Below are 14,713 nucleotides of genomic sequence, written 5' to 3'. Positions count from 1 at the left end.
AACCACTAACAAATTTAGCCACAGACCGCCACAAATGCACCGACTCTTTGCTTAAGTCATAGCTATAACTTTTCCCTTACTTTACAATATACAAAATCATTTGATCTACATTTTGTCAATACCAACATAAAAATGATAGAAATTGAAAATAACAAAAACTGCTAGCAATTTGGGGTAGAGGGCTGTTGGATTTGGCCTTATGTTGGCCAAATCTAGCCGCCTCAAAGCCTATTATGAGAAGGGAGAAGAGTGAAGAAGAAAGAAAGTAGGAGGAAGAGAAGAAGAAAGAGGAGAAGAAGAAGAAGAAGAATAGGTAGGAAAAAAAAAAAAAAGAGGCGGCAATGGTAGGGTGATATTAGGTGGTTAACCACACATGGGAGAGAAATGAGAGAGAGAGAGGGGTGAGACGGATGTGGTTGTGGTTGTGGTTTGGAATATGGTGGGTTCAATAACCATTTTACCCTTTCATCATTAGGTTAAACAAATTTATGTTAATTTAAGGGAGAGAATATGAAATTTATGAAACTAGGGGTGGGAACTTGACATTTCGCTTAACCTTGAGTGGGAACCTATCGTTTGCTCTATTTAAATTATAATATTGTTAATCAAGAGTTGAAATTTTAGTAATTGACTAGTAATTTCTAAACCTTTACATTTCTAAACTACGAAAATCAGTTGATATCATATGCTTTAATCGATAATATGATAGAATAGTCTAACTAATTGGGTTACATACTTTATCGTATTGTCTAATTAGCATAATGATCAAGAAGGTTTTACTCCTTTCCTTGAGTTCATAAGTTCAAACCTTAGGATTATCTACCACAATAATATTGTGGCTTAACTTGATTTTTTGGATTTGTAGGATGTTCAATGAACCTTAGAAATTAATTAAGGTATGTGCAAGCTAGCCCGAACACTTGGTTACCAAAAAAAATTGCATTGTAATTTAAGTGTTGTAAAAGTAAAAGAAAGAACAGTTAAATATCCTTTAATCTTCTACATTTTATTGTGTTTAACTTTATTTAATTATCCTTTATTTTGTAACAGTTATATATTAATTTAAAATAATTAATATATTTTTTATCTTTAAATAAAGGAATAAAGAATGTAATCTTTTAATTTTGATTTATTTTTTTATATAAATTTTTAATGGTGAATTCCATACAATCTAACAGTGTGAAATTGTTGAGGTGCTACACAAAAGTAATTTTCTATTGAAAAAATATGAGTCGTTGTGTAAGCTTTATAACTTGTAAAGAAAGCATAAACAACATTTTTCAATACTAATTTTCTATTAAAATAAAGTTAAAAGATGCCAACAATGTCTTCATCACTTCATCTATGATGTTATCCTTGACACGTGGAGTCTTTTAAGGTAGATATTGCCAAACACATGTGATCCATGATCTATTCACCTCATTAATTTTCAATCACTATTATCAAGGGTCTCCAATATTCCAATGAAAGTATCCCTTCTAATATTTATTAATTATGGTGCATAGCTGTACGTTAAAAGACATTTCTCTCCTTGATTTCGAAAACTAACAACGTTACTCTCGTTATACTTTCCATCCACTCAATTTTAATTTGACAAACTTTGACCATAAAATACTGGTTTTAATTTATTATTTATTATCAAAATAATTAATACAAAGTTAATAATTAAGAATTAATTTACATCCCAAATTAATAAAATTATCAAAAAAAATTAATCCAAATTTCACTACCTTAAAATTTAGCCACCAACTCTAAATTATTAACACTATCCTGTGACACAATATGAAAATTTTATACACTCATTCAGCCGTTAAAATCATAAAACCATAACCAAAACAACAACCAAAAAAACAAAAAAAAAAAAAAGATCATAAATCTAAAACAACAAAAAATAGAAGCTAAATGCAATCTAAGTCGTGGCCAAAACAGTTGCAAAAAGATCACACGACGAAGACATGATCTAGCCTAGGTAGTCGTCTCTGGTTGAGCATGGGCCTTGTGGTGGGGGACCGAGCTTCAATTTTTTTTATTTTTGTAATTTTATTTTCATTTCATTTTATTTGTGGTTTTGACATTGTTTGAATAATAAGGTTCCAAGTTGAGTTAGTTGAAGGAGAAAACCTTTAGGATTTGATTAGAAATTAATTTCTTGTTTGATTAATGTTAGTGTTTGTTTGTTTAATAAGGGTAATATTGTTAGTTTTCGAAATTAAGAGGGTAAATAATTCGTAGTGATTGAAAAAAATTCGTCCATATAATATTAAGGGTTATTTTCATTTGGGCAACACTTGTTTTAAAAATTGGAAGAAAAAAGAAACAAATTTAATTTGTACCAATAAATCGATACGTTTTATCACTTAAATGACACTTTTAAAAGCATGTCTTTAAAAAAATGTTCACTAATTGATAAAATGTGTAAAAAAAAGTTCAGAATTATTTTATTGATAAAGATATCATTTAATTAATATAAATAATTTTTTTTTTCCGCATTTAAAATAAGTGTTTTTGAATCGATAACACACCATGATCGGAGGTCACATTAATAAAAGAAGTATTCAGAGGAAGTCCACCTAGCACAATATTAATAAAGTGATTGGACATAATATTACGAACTTCCTCCGATTTTAGATTTTATAAAAGAAAGATTCGTATCTCTATATATCTAACATCTTAAATAGTTCTCGATATGACAACATGATTTTGAAGATTGAAAATTTGCATTCCAAAGATACATTAAATAGTATTATGAACTTCCTAGAAGATTTTAGATTTTCTAAAGATAAGATTAAGATCTCTTCACTATCACTTTTCGATATGACAACAACATGATTTGGAGATTGACAGTTTGTATTGCAAGATATCAAGTAATGGCTGACATGGGATATGAATCCCTTATTGATCTTCTACAGGTAATTATAATTATTTTCTTGAAAATATTCATCATTTTGAAAATTTTGATATTAATCCATTAATCCAAAAGTTCTGGAAAATGCCGCTTTCATCCCTAGTTTCTTATTAATATAAGTAAAATAGTTTTTTTGATAATTTAAATAAATAAAAAATAATTATCAATTTTTTAAATCACATTTTAACTCGAAAAACTTACAAAAAAAAAAATATAATTATTATATTTATAAATATAACATAACCAAAATGATATATAATTTATTACCCTTATTATATATGAGAATCTGTAATTATAAAATATTATAATAATTATAAAATTAAATAATATTTAATAAGAAAACTCTGAACAAAGGAAAATTTGAAAGAACCGAAGTTTTAACAACTGACAAGTGTACCAGTTGAAGGATAAAAGCATTATTTTCAGAAATTACTGGAGCAAGAAAAACTTATTTGGAACGCCAGGGCTAAAATTGTTATTGCGAGAAAAACAAAAAGTCAACATCTTACACAAGATAGACCATGTATAAGATGGGCTGAGCTTAAAAATCATCATCAGTGGAGCTGAAGCAGAATTTGTTTGAGAATAGAAATGGCGAATAGCAGAGGCAAGAAAAGTGTTTTGCTACTATGTGGAGATTACATGGAAGATTATGAGGTATCAAAAAGATTTTAAATTAATTTAAATCGTCTTTGTTTGAATTAAAAATGTAACTGTAAAGTGCGATGCAGGCCATGGTTCCGTTTCAAGCTTTACTGGCTTACGGAGTCTCCGTTCATGCCGTCTGCCCTGGCAAAAAGGCCGGTGATGTTTGCCGCACCGCTGTTCATGAAGTTTCAGGCCATCAGGTCTCTGAACCCTCTCTCTAAAATTTTTATTTTCAACATATTTTATTTGTTTTGAAGGTTTTTAGAGTTTGAATCTCATGGATTATGCTAAGTCGTTGGTTTGAGAATAGGTTTTCCAGTTTAGTTTTAAGTTAATAACTAATTTTTCTCACTCTGCCTTGTCTGATTTTATACAGTCGTTTTTGAGAAGCAATTTCAGTTAATATCTGAGGTCTTTTATATATATATATTCTTTGTTGTTTTAGTGAGCACTGGCACAGTTTGAATCCTGATTGTATTGCTTGTTTTCTTGATTTTAGTTTAAACATGTTTGAGAGCTTATATATTTACTGTATGTTGCTGATTGCTGAGTGAATAAAACAAGATATCTGACGCTCTTTTCAAACAGGAAAGGTTTAAACTGTTTTTTTTGTGGAGTGGTGCTACATGTAAAGACTAAATATACAAACTGATGTATACAAACTGATGCAGCACCATTCTTTCATTGACATGCAATTCATCTATATTTATTGATCATTTAATGAGTTTAATTTTTGTATGCATTCATTCGTTACTTTTATGACACATTAGTTTGTATAGAAGAGTTTGTACATCTAGTATTATTCTTTCTTGTGGCATTGATTGATTAAAACATGTTCTAGATCATAGCCTTCTCGTTTTAAAAGAGTGTACCTGTGCTTTGAATAACTGATGAGTAAGTTGCGTGTGTTGTGTGATTTTGAAGTTCATAAATTTGCAATTCTACTTGCTGCAGACATATTCTGAGTCACGTGGTCACAACTTTGCGCTCAATGCAACATTTGGTGAAATTGAGTTCAGTGCGTATGATGGGTTGATCATTCCAGGAGGACGAGCTCCAGAGTATCTTGCTATGGATGAATCTGTTTTAGATTTGGTGAGAAAATTTTCCATCTCAGGAAAGCCCATTGCATCCATTTGCCATGGGCAATTAATATTGGCGGCTGCAGGCACAGTTAAAGGTCAAAAGTGCACAGCATACCCTCCTGTGAAACCTGCTCTCATTGATGCAGGTGCATCTTGGGTAGAGCCAGAAACCCTGGCTGCTTGTGTTGTTGATGGTAATCTTATTACTGGGGCTACTTATGAGGGGCATCCTGAGTTCATTCGGCTGTTTGTTAAAGCACTAGGTGGCACCATAACTGGTTCAAATAAGAGGATCTTATTTCTTTGTGGGGTGAGTTCTTCTTTTATTGGAGCATTAAGCTAGAAATGTCAGTCAGAAGAGTCATTAGTTTCCTTTTATCCTGCAATCTGTTTGACACTTCTGTTGACATTTCACTGGAACAACTGAATAATATAATTTGCAACAGTTTTCAAATTGAAGATGTGACAAGAATTAAGAAAAAATTGGTCACATGTGGACCAGAAATCATATTTCTCAAGATTACTGTTTGACACACTGAATCATGCAATGCTACGTTGAACATAGTTTAACCTTAGCTTCACTTCTATATCTATGCTTGAAAGAAAACGTTCAACTGTTACCGTAACTTAGTGTTATGAAGTCTCTTGCCGCATCAGAATATGCAGTTTTATAGTTAAAGTAATAACTTCACTTTATAAATGTGTATGTGTACAGTTACGTTTCACTTTGTGCAACTATGAGTACATGTATATTTTATTTGTATGTATATATTCATATAATTTCTGTCTGTAATATGCTTGCAAAAATGTTTTTATGAAAATTTGTATCTATGGCAACTGAATGATATTTGTTTGAGTAGTACCTGATTCCATGAATTGGAGTTGTTGCTCGAAGAAATTTAATGTAGTCAGTAATCAGTGTTGGATGGCTTTTATCTGATTCTGATCTGGCAACTACCAAATGTAAAAATGAAGATATTTCAGTATATAAACTATTTTTAAGTTCTATTAAATCTAAAACTATAAATCATACTTGATAAAAGCACTTTTTCACTTGATTGTTGGCATAATTGCTTTCTTGTTTCATATTTGCAGGATTATATGGAAGACTACGAGGTAATTGTTCCTTTTCAGTCCCTTCAAGCACTAGAGTGCCATGTTGATGCAGTTTGCCCCAAGAAAAAGGCTGGTGACAAATGCCCAACTGCTATCCATGATTTTGAAGGTGACCAAACTTACAGTGAGAAGCCGGGCCATAATTTCACCCTTACAGCTAACTTTGAAGGTGTAAATGCCTCAAGTTATGATGCTCTTGTCATCCCTGGAGGTCGAGCGCCAGAATATCTGGCTCTGAATGAAACAGTGCTTGCATTAGTTAAGAAATTCATGGAATCCAAGAAGCCAGTTGCATCAATTTGCCATGGACAGCAGATTTTAGCTGCAGCTGGTGTTCTAAAGGTAATGCTGTTGATATTGTTTGTTTACCAAAGAATATGCTATCTATTATGTTATTAAGTACATATTTTGATTGCTCCATTATTATGCTGTGGGCACATTTTAGTGATTGTAAAGCTCATGTTCCATTTGGCTTTTGGGAGATAGGAGAGAAGGAAAGGAGAATGCTTTAAGATGTTATGCAATCAGATGTAGTGTAAATCAAATTATAAAAATATGAAAGAGAATTAAGAAATAACTGGGGAGCATCAGAAGGGGAAGAGGACATGAAAGAAGGAAAGAGAAGAATAAACTTCAATCTAGAGGTTTTGAAAACAACAGAATAGGGAGCGGAAGAAAGCACCAGTGAATTTTATTTGAATTTTTAAGTGTTTTTAATCACTGAATGACCTATCCCATTAACATCCTTTGACTAGCTCTATAGGGTGAAAACTTTTGAAAGCTAGTAACTCATCAAGTAAAATGTATTTTAGAATTGGTTATGGATTGTAAAAGAACCACATCTAAAAATTGTTAATTGATATTTATGATTTGTCCTAAAGATAAATTGCTGCTTTGAAGATTGTAGGAGTTAAATTTTAGTTCACTTTTATCGTTGTATGGAAACTGGTAACTGTAACAAATTACTAGCTGGCATCCTCCAATCCATATTTCCATATCGCTTCCTTTTCTTAAGCATTTTGGAAACTTTTTCTTTGCTTTTACTTGTTCATTTACAAGGACCAGGGACAGATTAACTGTACGGTGTCCAGTAATATAACATCCACATCTTTGTTTGTAGGGTAAGCTAATTAAATTGTCTTTCCTTTTCCACAACACTCTTGATTACCAATGACTTAGTTAAATTTAGTTGTGTTTTTAAATATAACTTAGTATTATAGAACCTAAAGGAAATTGAAAATAAGTAATATATTTGGGAGAGTGACCGTGGCTCATACGATAATGTATTGCTCCCGTTGATGCTGCTGTTTGTTTGTGATGTTATTTCTTTTTATGGTTAGTCATGATATTAAAACTAACCATGTGAATATTCATTGTGATTGTACTACAGGGAAAGAAATGTACTGCATACCCTGCAGTTAAGCTTAATGTGGTGTTGGCAGGGGCAACATGGATAGAACCTGATCCGATAGACCGTTGCTTTACTGACGGGAATTTGGTAACTGGAGCAGCATGGCCAGGACACCCAGAATTCATCTCTCAGTTGATGGGGTTGCTTGGAATCCAGGTTGTGTTCTAGGTGGTCTTCACCGTGCTATCAGTGTGCTTGCATGCACATAAGTGTTGACCATTTGGTGTGTAAAAATAAATGTGTTGACCATTTGGTGTGTAAAAATAAATGTTTCCAGCATTTGATGCTGTTTATCCTAGAGATGGCTTTGAATGTTTGGGTCTAGTTGCATTTCTGGAGTTGTGCTTTTTGGAGGAATTTTGCTGTTTACTTTGTTAAAGATAATCTACCCTAAATCTGATCAGTGAGAAGTGAAAAATGAAACCCAAAATAAAACCAATCACAACCACAGGCTTAAAAGGACACAAGCTTATATATGGTTTAACAAAACTTCTTCACATTCAATGACAATTTACTTTAAAAAAAAATAAATAAAAAATAAATGAATAAATTTATGTTTGGCATGCAAGATTGTATAACATTAAGTAAATGGTACAATACTAAATACTATAATATAGTGTTTGGTAATAAAATTATATTGTATTAAACAATCCCAAGTTTAAAATAATACAATTTTTTCTACATTAAATAATATTTATTAAAACCATTGTGTTAAGTTACTATTTATTTTGTATTAGTTTTCCACTTGCAATAAACATTGCCTATTAATTTTAGATAGGGGTGGAAAAAAAAACTTGGAAACTGAATCAAACCAGAAAATCGAATTGAAACTGAATCAGAAAAGCGGTTTTTTTTTTAAACCGGTTCGGTTTCAGTTTGGGAAAATCTATGAACCGGTTTTCGGTTCGATTACTGGTTTCATGCCTAAAACAAATGTGTTAACCAAAACCGGTTTTTTTAACTGGCTTATAACAAAAGACCTAAAATAGTAAAATCTCTAAAAAGTAAAACCCTAGGTTCCTAAAATTCAACTAAGCGTGTTGTGTGTTGCCTTCGACTTCGAGTGAGAGACTGAGAGTGTTAGAGTACTTACACCAAGAGTCAATGATTGTCGCCGATTGCCAAATGATAGCTGTCGATTCGCAGACAAGTCGACAACAACACCAAGGGTCCTCGATTGATCACATATTCCTTGATTTTCGATTTTCAACCTCCGTTATCTTTGCATCTTGCTAACATTTTGGTAACCATTCTTCAGATTTTTATTTTTTATTCTTCACTTGTTGGCTGCCGCCTCCGTCGACTGAGCTATGTAAGTTGAAAGTTTTAATAAATAAAGGATTCATGAAGCAGTTGTGAATCCCAATTGTGTTTGCTGGAAAGAATTCATAAATTGTTTGTGAGTTGGTCGTTTGCCGATAAAAAATAAACTTGTATATGTAAGTAGAGGAACTATTAAATGAAAGAGGAAATACTAGATTAACTTGACTCTTTATTCATCAATTAAGCAGCCTATATATAGGCATTACAACTCAACATTCTACCACCAAACTAGGCACTCATCTGAACATGCAAGACAGAAAATAAAGACACGTATCCTCCTATAGACCAGGTAAAACTAAAGACCAAGCTAATGACCATAACAAATCTTGACACGTACTAAAATCCACTAACAAATTCCTATAGACCCGGTTAATAACAATAAACCACATCTTGCAACAATAAAGGAAATAGAAGAAACAATTCCTAAAGACTAGGACAAGAATAACAGACCCACGTGATGACATTTTCAACGATCTCTCTCTTAAACTGATGTTTTCAAACACTCAGTTTAATACATATCAACAGCCAAACATCCTCTAATCACGATCTTGCAAAGTGCAGACACCAAGTAACTTCCTCAACTTCTGAAACGCAAGCAATTTGAGGGGTTTGGTAAATATGTTAGCAACTTGGTCTTCACTTCTGCAGTAAACAAGATCAATAACTCTATCTTTTGTGTGGTCTCTTAAGAAATGATACTTAACATTAATGTGCTTGCTTCTTCCGTGCAAAACAGGATTCTTGGAAAGTTTAATTGTTGAACTATTGTCACAATAAAGTATAGTGGGTTCTTGTTGTTTGAAGTGCAGCTCCTCAAGAATTTTCCTCAACCAAATGGCTTGACAAGCACATGCAGTTGCAGCTACAAGCTCTGCTTCTGTTGTTGATAAAGTAACAATCGGTTGCTTCTTTGAACTCCATGAAACAGCTGCTGAACCCATCATGAATACATAGCCAGACGTACTCTTTCTATCGTCAAGATCACTTGCATAGTCATTGTCAGTAAAACCAAACAAATCTGACTTTTCACCTTTCTTATAGAACAACCCATATTCAATGGTTCCTTGCAAGTATCGAAAAATCCTCTTGGCAACTAAAAGATGCATCTCCTTTGGGCATTCCATGTATCTACTAATGAGACTTACAGCATGCATAATATCAGGCCTTGTGGCAGTCAAATACATCAAGCTTCCCACAATTTGCTTGTAAAGGGTGTTGTTAACCTTATTTCCTTCAGGATCTTTGATGAGCTTCAAACCCACTTCAGATGGCGTGCTAACAGAATTGCAGTTCTTCATTTGAAACCTGTCTAGAATTTCTTGCACATACTTCTTTTGAGAAATAAAAATACCAACAGCAGATTGCACCACTTCAATACCGAGAAAATAATGCCTTTTTCCAAGATCAGTCATTTCAAATTCAAGCATCATAGACTGTCTAAAATTTTCAATCATGGCACTATCATTTCTCATATAAATTAAATCATCCACATATAAACAAACAATGAGCATTTTTCCTCCATCTCTAGTTTTTGTAAAAAGCGTATGCTCATATGGACATTTCTTAAACCCTTCCTTAGAAAAATAAGCATCTATATGACTATACCAAGCTCTTGGAGCTTGTTTTATTCCATATAGTGCCCTTTTTAATTTATACACCTTATGCTCACTTCCAAGCTTCACATAACCAGGAGGTTGATCAATAAATACCTGTTCTTCCAAGTCTCCATGTAAGAAAGCTGACTTCACGTCCAACTGGAAGATAGGCCATGAGTTTTCTGCTGCTAATGCGATCACCAATCTGATTGTATCATGCCTAGCTACAGGAGCAAACACTTCTTTGTAGTCAACACCAAACTCTTGCTTATACCCTTTAGCTACTAAGCGCGCCTTATACTTGTCAATTTCACCATTTTCCTCCAATTTTGTCTTGTACACTCACTTGACACCAATTGTTTTGTGTCATATTGGAAGATCAGTCAACTCCCAAGTATTGTTTCGTTCAATGGCTGCCTTTTCTTCATCCATCGCCTTGTGCCATTTTGATTCTTTGATAGCTTCTTCATAAGTTGTAGGATCACAATCAGCAAATAAGGCAAAATGTGTGAGTGGGTCCTCATCAGATTCATCAGTTACCTCATAATCTATCATCCACACTGGTCTTTTTCTAACTCGTTGAGGCCTTTGTTCTCCAATTTCTTCAACCACAGGTAGGCTTTGTGAATCATTCTGAGTTACTGCCATAGGTTGCTGCCTTTTCTCATCACTCTCACCATCAAAATCCGCTGGAATATGTTGTCTAACAACATTGTCACTCCATGGCCAGGTCTTTTCTTCATCAAAGACAACATCACGACTGATTACAATTTTCTTAGTGCTAGGATTGTATAGCTTATAAGCTTTTGATTGATCACTAACACCAAGAAAAATGCATTTTTCTCCCTTGTCATCTAGCTTTTTCCTCTTCTCATCTGGAATATGGGCATAAGCAATACATCCAAAAATTCTGAAATGATCTACAGCCGGTCTTCGTCCGCTCCATGCTTCCTCCGGTGTCATATATTGAACAGCAAGGTGGGACTTCTAGTCAAAATATGAATGCTCCAATTAACAGCTTCAGGCCAAAAAGTTTTCGGAATGCCACTCCTCATTAAAAGACTTCGCACCATATTCAATATAGTGCGATTCTTCCTCTCACAAACTCCATTTTGTTAAGGCATATATGTTGTTGTAAGTTGCCTCTTAATTCCATAGGTCTCACAAAAATTTGCAAATTCATGTGAGTTGTATTCTCCACCACGATTAGTACGAAGAACTTTTATTGGACTACCAACTTCTTTCTCAACACGTACTTTATAATTTTTAAAGGCTACAAAAGCTTCAGATTTCTCCTGCAAAAAATACACTTATGTTTTTCGACTATAATCATCAATGAAGGTAATTATGTATCGTTTACCTCCATTAGAGGATGGATTAATTGGCCCACAAATGTTAGAATGAACTAGCTCCAATGGCTTCTTTGCTCTCCAAGATTTTCCTTATGGAAATTGATTACGGTGTTGTTTACTAACAACGCATTCTTCACAAACTTGAGATGGAGCAATAACTTGAGGAAGACCCGTCACCATGTTCTTTTGTTGTAGTATTCTCAATCCGCCAAAATTGAGATGCCCATAGCGAAAATGCCATAACCATGTGTTGTCCTTTAGTCTTGCAGATAAGCATGAATGAGTGGTGTTTTGAATATACAGCAGAAACATTCGATTTGCCGTCATATTAACTTGAGCAATTAGGCCCAACTTTGCATCTTGTATACGACATACTCCCTCTTTGATAGAAATCTCATACCCTTTTTCTTGCAGTTGACCCACACTAAGTAAGTTGGTCTTCAAGTCTGGAACAAAAAGAACATTATATAGGGTCTGAGTAGAATTTCCCTTGGTTTGGATTGACACCTTTCCTTTTCCCATAACTGACACTTTAGAATTGTCACCAAACTTCACATTATCACAAAATGACTCATCCAAATCAAAGAATGCAGACTTGCCTCCAGACATATGATTGCTGCAGCCTGTGTCTAAGTACCACAAATTCTTGTTGGTTTCCTCCTTTGCATGACAAACCATTAATAAGGATACTTCTTCTTCCTTCTCTGCAAGATTAGATATCTCTCCATGTTGTCTATTCAGATTAGTTCGGCATTCAGATTTGCAGTGGCCATACCGATGACATCTGTAGCACTCCACATTGAACTTGTCTGCTGATCTTGGTCTATAAGAAGTCGAGTGGTGGCCTCCTCGTCCTCTTCCTCTTCCTTGAAATTGATTATCTTGGTATTGGTTTCCTCGATCATTGTTTGCTCTACCTCTGCCTCTATTGCCTCGTCCTCCTCTTTCGCTACATGCATCTCTATTGCCTCTACCTCCTCTTCCTCTACCTCGATCTGCTGATTGATTCTATGTCGTAGTATTGTTGTTAGTTGAAGCTTTCAGAGCTTGCTCCTCATTATCCTGCTGGATCAACTTGTGCTCATGAACCAGTAATGAACCTTGGAGTTCATCAATTGACAGCTGATCAAGGTCCTTTGACTCTTCAATTGAACACACCACATAATTGAACTTTGGTGTCATCGATCGAAGTATTTTCTCGATTACTTTTACGTCATCTATCTTTTCACCATGAATCCGCATTTTGTTGATAATTGCCATTGTTCTTGAGAAAAAATCAGAAACCGACTCTCCCGGTTTCATACGGAGTAATTCAAACTCTGTATGGAGTGCTTGAAGCTGCTGCCTCTTTGCTCTTGTTGTTCCTTGGTGCTTATTCTTCATGGAATCCCAAATATGTTTGGAGGTGTCCTTGCAAAGAATGGTTTCCAGGATTGAGCGATCAATAGCTTGGAAAGATAGTTCTTTGCTTTGAGATCCTTCAATCGCTGCCCATCAAGTTCAATTTTCTGCTGGTCTGTTAAAACTGTGCTTGCTGCTGGTTCTGCTACTCCATTCTCAACAATCTGCCAATACTCTTTAGACCTTAAGAAGTTCTCCATCAACATGCTCCAATGGTCATAATGACCATCAAAGCGTGGAATTGCAGGTTGCACAAAGTTTTCTGAAGCCATCGTTCGCTGCTACTGCAAAACAAAAAAAAAAAAAAAAACAAAAAAAAGAAAGAAAGGAACAAAGCTGCTGCTCTACTTCTATATCTCACGTACTCTCGTGTCTCAAGTATTCTCCCTGTCTTTTGACTCACTCAATCTCTCCTGTTTAAACTTACTCTTGGCAGCAGTGTCTCACGAACTCCCTCTCTCTTGGCTCACCCTCTCTTTTTTTTTTTCTCACCCAGTTGTCACTCTCTAGCTCTGATACCACTGATAAAAAATAAACTTGTATATGTAAGTAGAGGAACTATTAAATGACAGAGGAAATACTGGATTAACTTGACGCTTTATTTATCAATTAAGCAGCCTATATATAGGCATTACAACTCAACGTTCTACCACCAAACTAGGCACTCATCTGAACATGCAAGACAGAAAATAAAGACATGTATCCTCCTATAGACCAGGTAAAACTAAAGACCAAGCCAATGACCATAACAAATCTTGACATGTACTAAAATCCACTAACAAATTCCTATAGACCCGGTTAATAACAATAAAGCACATCTTGCAACAATAAAGGAAATAGAAGAAACAATTCCTAAAGACTAGGACAAGAATAACAGACCCACGTGATGACATTTTCAACAGCCTCAGCCTTTGAATCTATGTTGTGAAGGTTTCATGAAGCAGTTGTGAATTTCGATTGTGTTTGCTTCGACCTTTCAATTCAAACTCAAATGCTTTGATGATTATGTTTATTTGTTTATGAAATTATATGGTTACTGCTTCGAGTTGGAGGCCCCTTTTGGACTAGTTCTTGTTCTTAGTTTGTTTGTTCTCAATTACAGGGTTACTGCTTGCTTGGAGGTCCCTTTAGAAATTACAGGGTTACTTATTCTAAGTTAGCATTTGAGTTTGAAATGTGCTGGTTCATGTGGCTTTGTAATTTGTTTGTTATGTTCCCTTTCTGGATATCTCATACCATATTTTTTTATATTTGGAGTTTAAGAATTGCGCTTACCTTTTGATAGTTGATTGGTTTCTTTTTACTTGGTACTAACATGGATTTGGAGTTTAAGAATTTCATTAGTTCTGTTGAATAAGTTTGATTTAAACTTTAAAGTGTCGTGTTTCCAGATTTCTACTTCTGTGTTACTTTGATTTGTATTTTTAATAGTTTAGTTACATGAACGATTGTCATTTGTCACTGCAGAAAGGCTTTAAATTGTAATAGTTTGTGATTATAATATTACTCTGATTTGTAATTGAAATGTTAATCTAATTTTTGTCACTGCATAAAACTGGATTTATGTTGCAAAATTATTGTTTCAAAAAACCGATTGACTGAATCGATTAATTGGTTCGGTTAATAACCGATTTATGCAGAAAAATGGTCCCGTTTTGGTTCGGGATCTGCTTGAACCGAATATCCGATTTGGTTCAAAAAAGACCAAATTGGTTCAGTTGACTGGATTTTTCCACCCCTAATTTTAGAATGTATAAATTTAAATACACAATGGCTAAAGGCGGAATCAATGCCAGTTAACGCCGTTTACCAACGTTGGTCAATAGTAAAACAATTATGTTGACCGATGTTGATTGCCAGTGATCCGCATTGACTGT

The 14,713-nt window shown here is 34.3% G+C and overlaps 2 protein-coding genes across 3 annotated transcripts; one reads left to right on the top strand and one right to left on the bottom strand.

The window, feature by feature from the left end:
- Positions 1–3,391: 3,391 nt before the first annotated feature.
- On the top strand, positions 3,392–7,568 carry LOC116124585 (protein DJ-1 homolog D-like). Of its 2 annotated transcripts, XR_004127230.1 has the most exons (6): positions 3,392–3,562; positions 3,637–3,753; positions 4,508–4,948; positions 5,734–6,096; positions 7,145–7,388; positions 7,419–7,568. XR_004127230.1 is itself a non-coding variant. In XM_031410311.1 (5 exons), exons 1-5 carry the CDS (start codon positions 3,497–3,499, stop codon positions 7,331–7,333), a joined length of 1,176 nt encoding a protein of 391 aa, XP_031266171.1. In that variant the 5' UTR covers positions 3,392–3,496; the 3' UTR covers positions 7,334–7,568. The 2 variants fall into 2 exon arrangements, 1 of the variants encoding a protein (XP_031266171.1); XM_031410311.1 differs by having other exon boundaries at positions 7,145–7,568.
- A 4,875-nt stretch (positions 7,569–12,443) lies between these two features.
- Positions 12,444–12,818, bottom strand: LOC116124538. The gene has a single exon (XM_031410264.1). The coding sequence runs from the start codon at positions 12,816–12,818 to the stop codon at positions 12,444–12,446; it is 375 nt and encodes a 124-aa protein (XP_031266124.1).
- Between the last annotated feature and the right edge of the window lie 1,895 nt (positions 12,819–14,713).

Source organism: Pistacia vera, unplaced genomic scaffold (assembly GCF_008641045.1).
Source record: "Pistacia vera cultivar Batoury unplaced genomic scaffold, PisVer_v2 Contig153, whole genome shotgun sequence".
Lineage (NCBI taxonomy): Eukaryota > Viridiplantae > Streptophyta > Magnoliopsida > Sapindales > Anacardiaceae > Pistacia > Pistacia vera.
The sequence above is the reverse complement of the archived record's forward strand: the minus strand, read 5'-3'. Positions and strand labels throughout refer to the sequence as shown.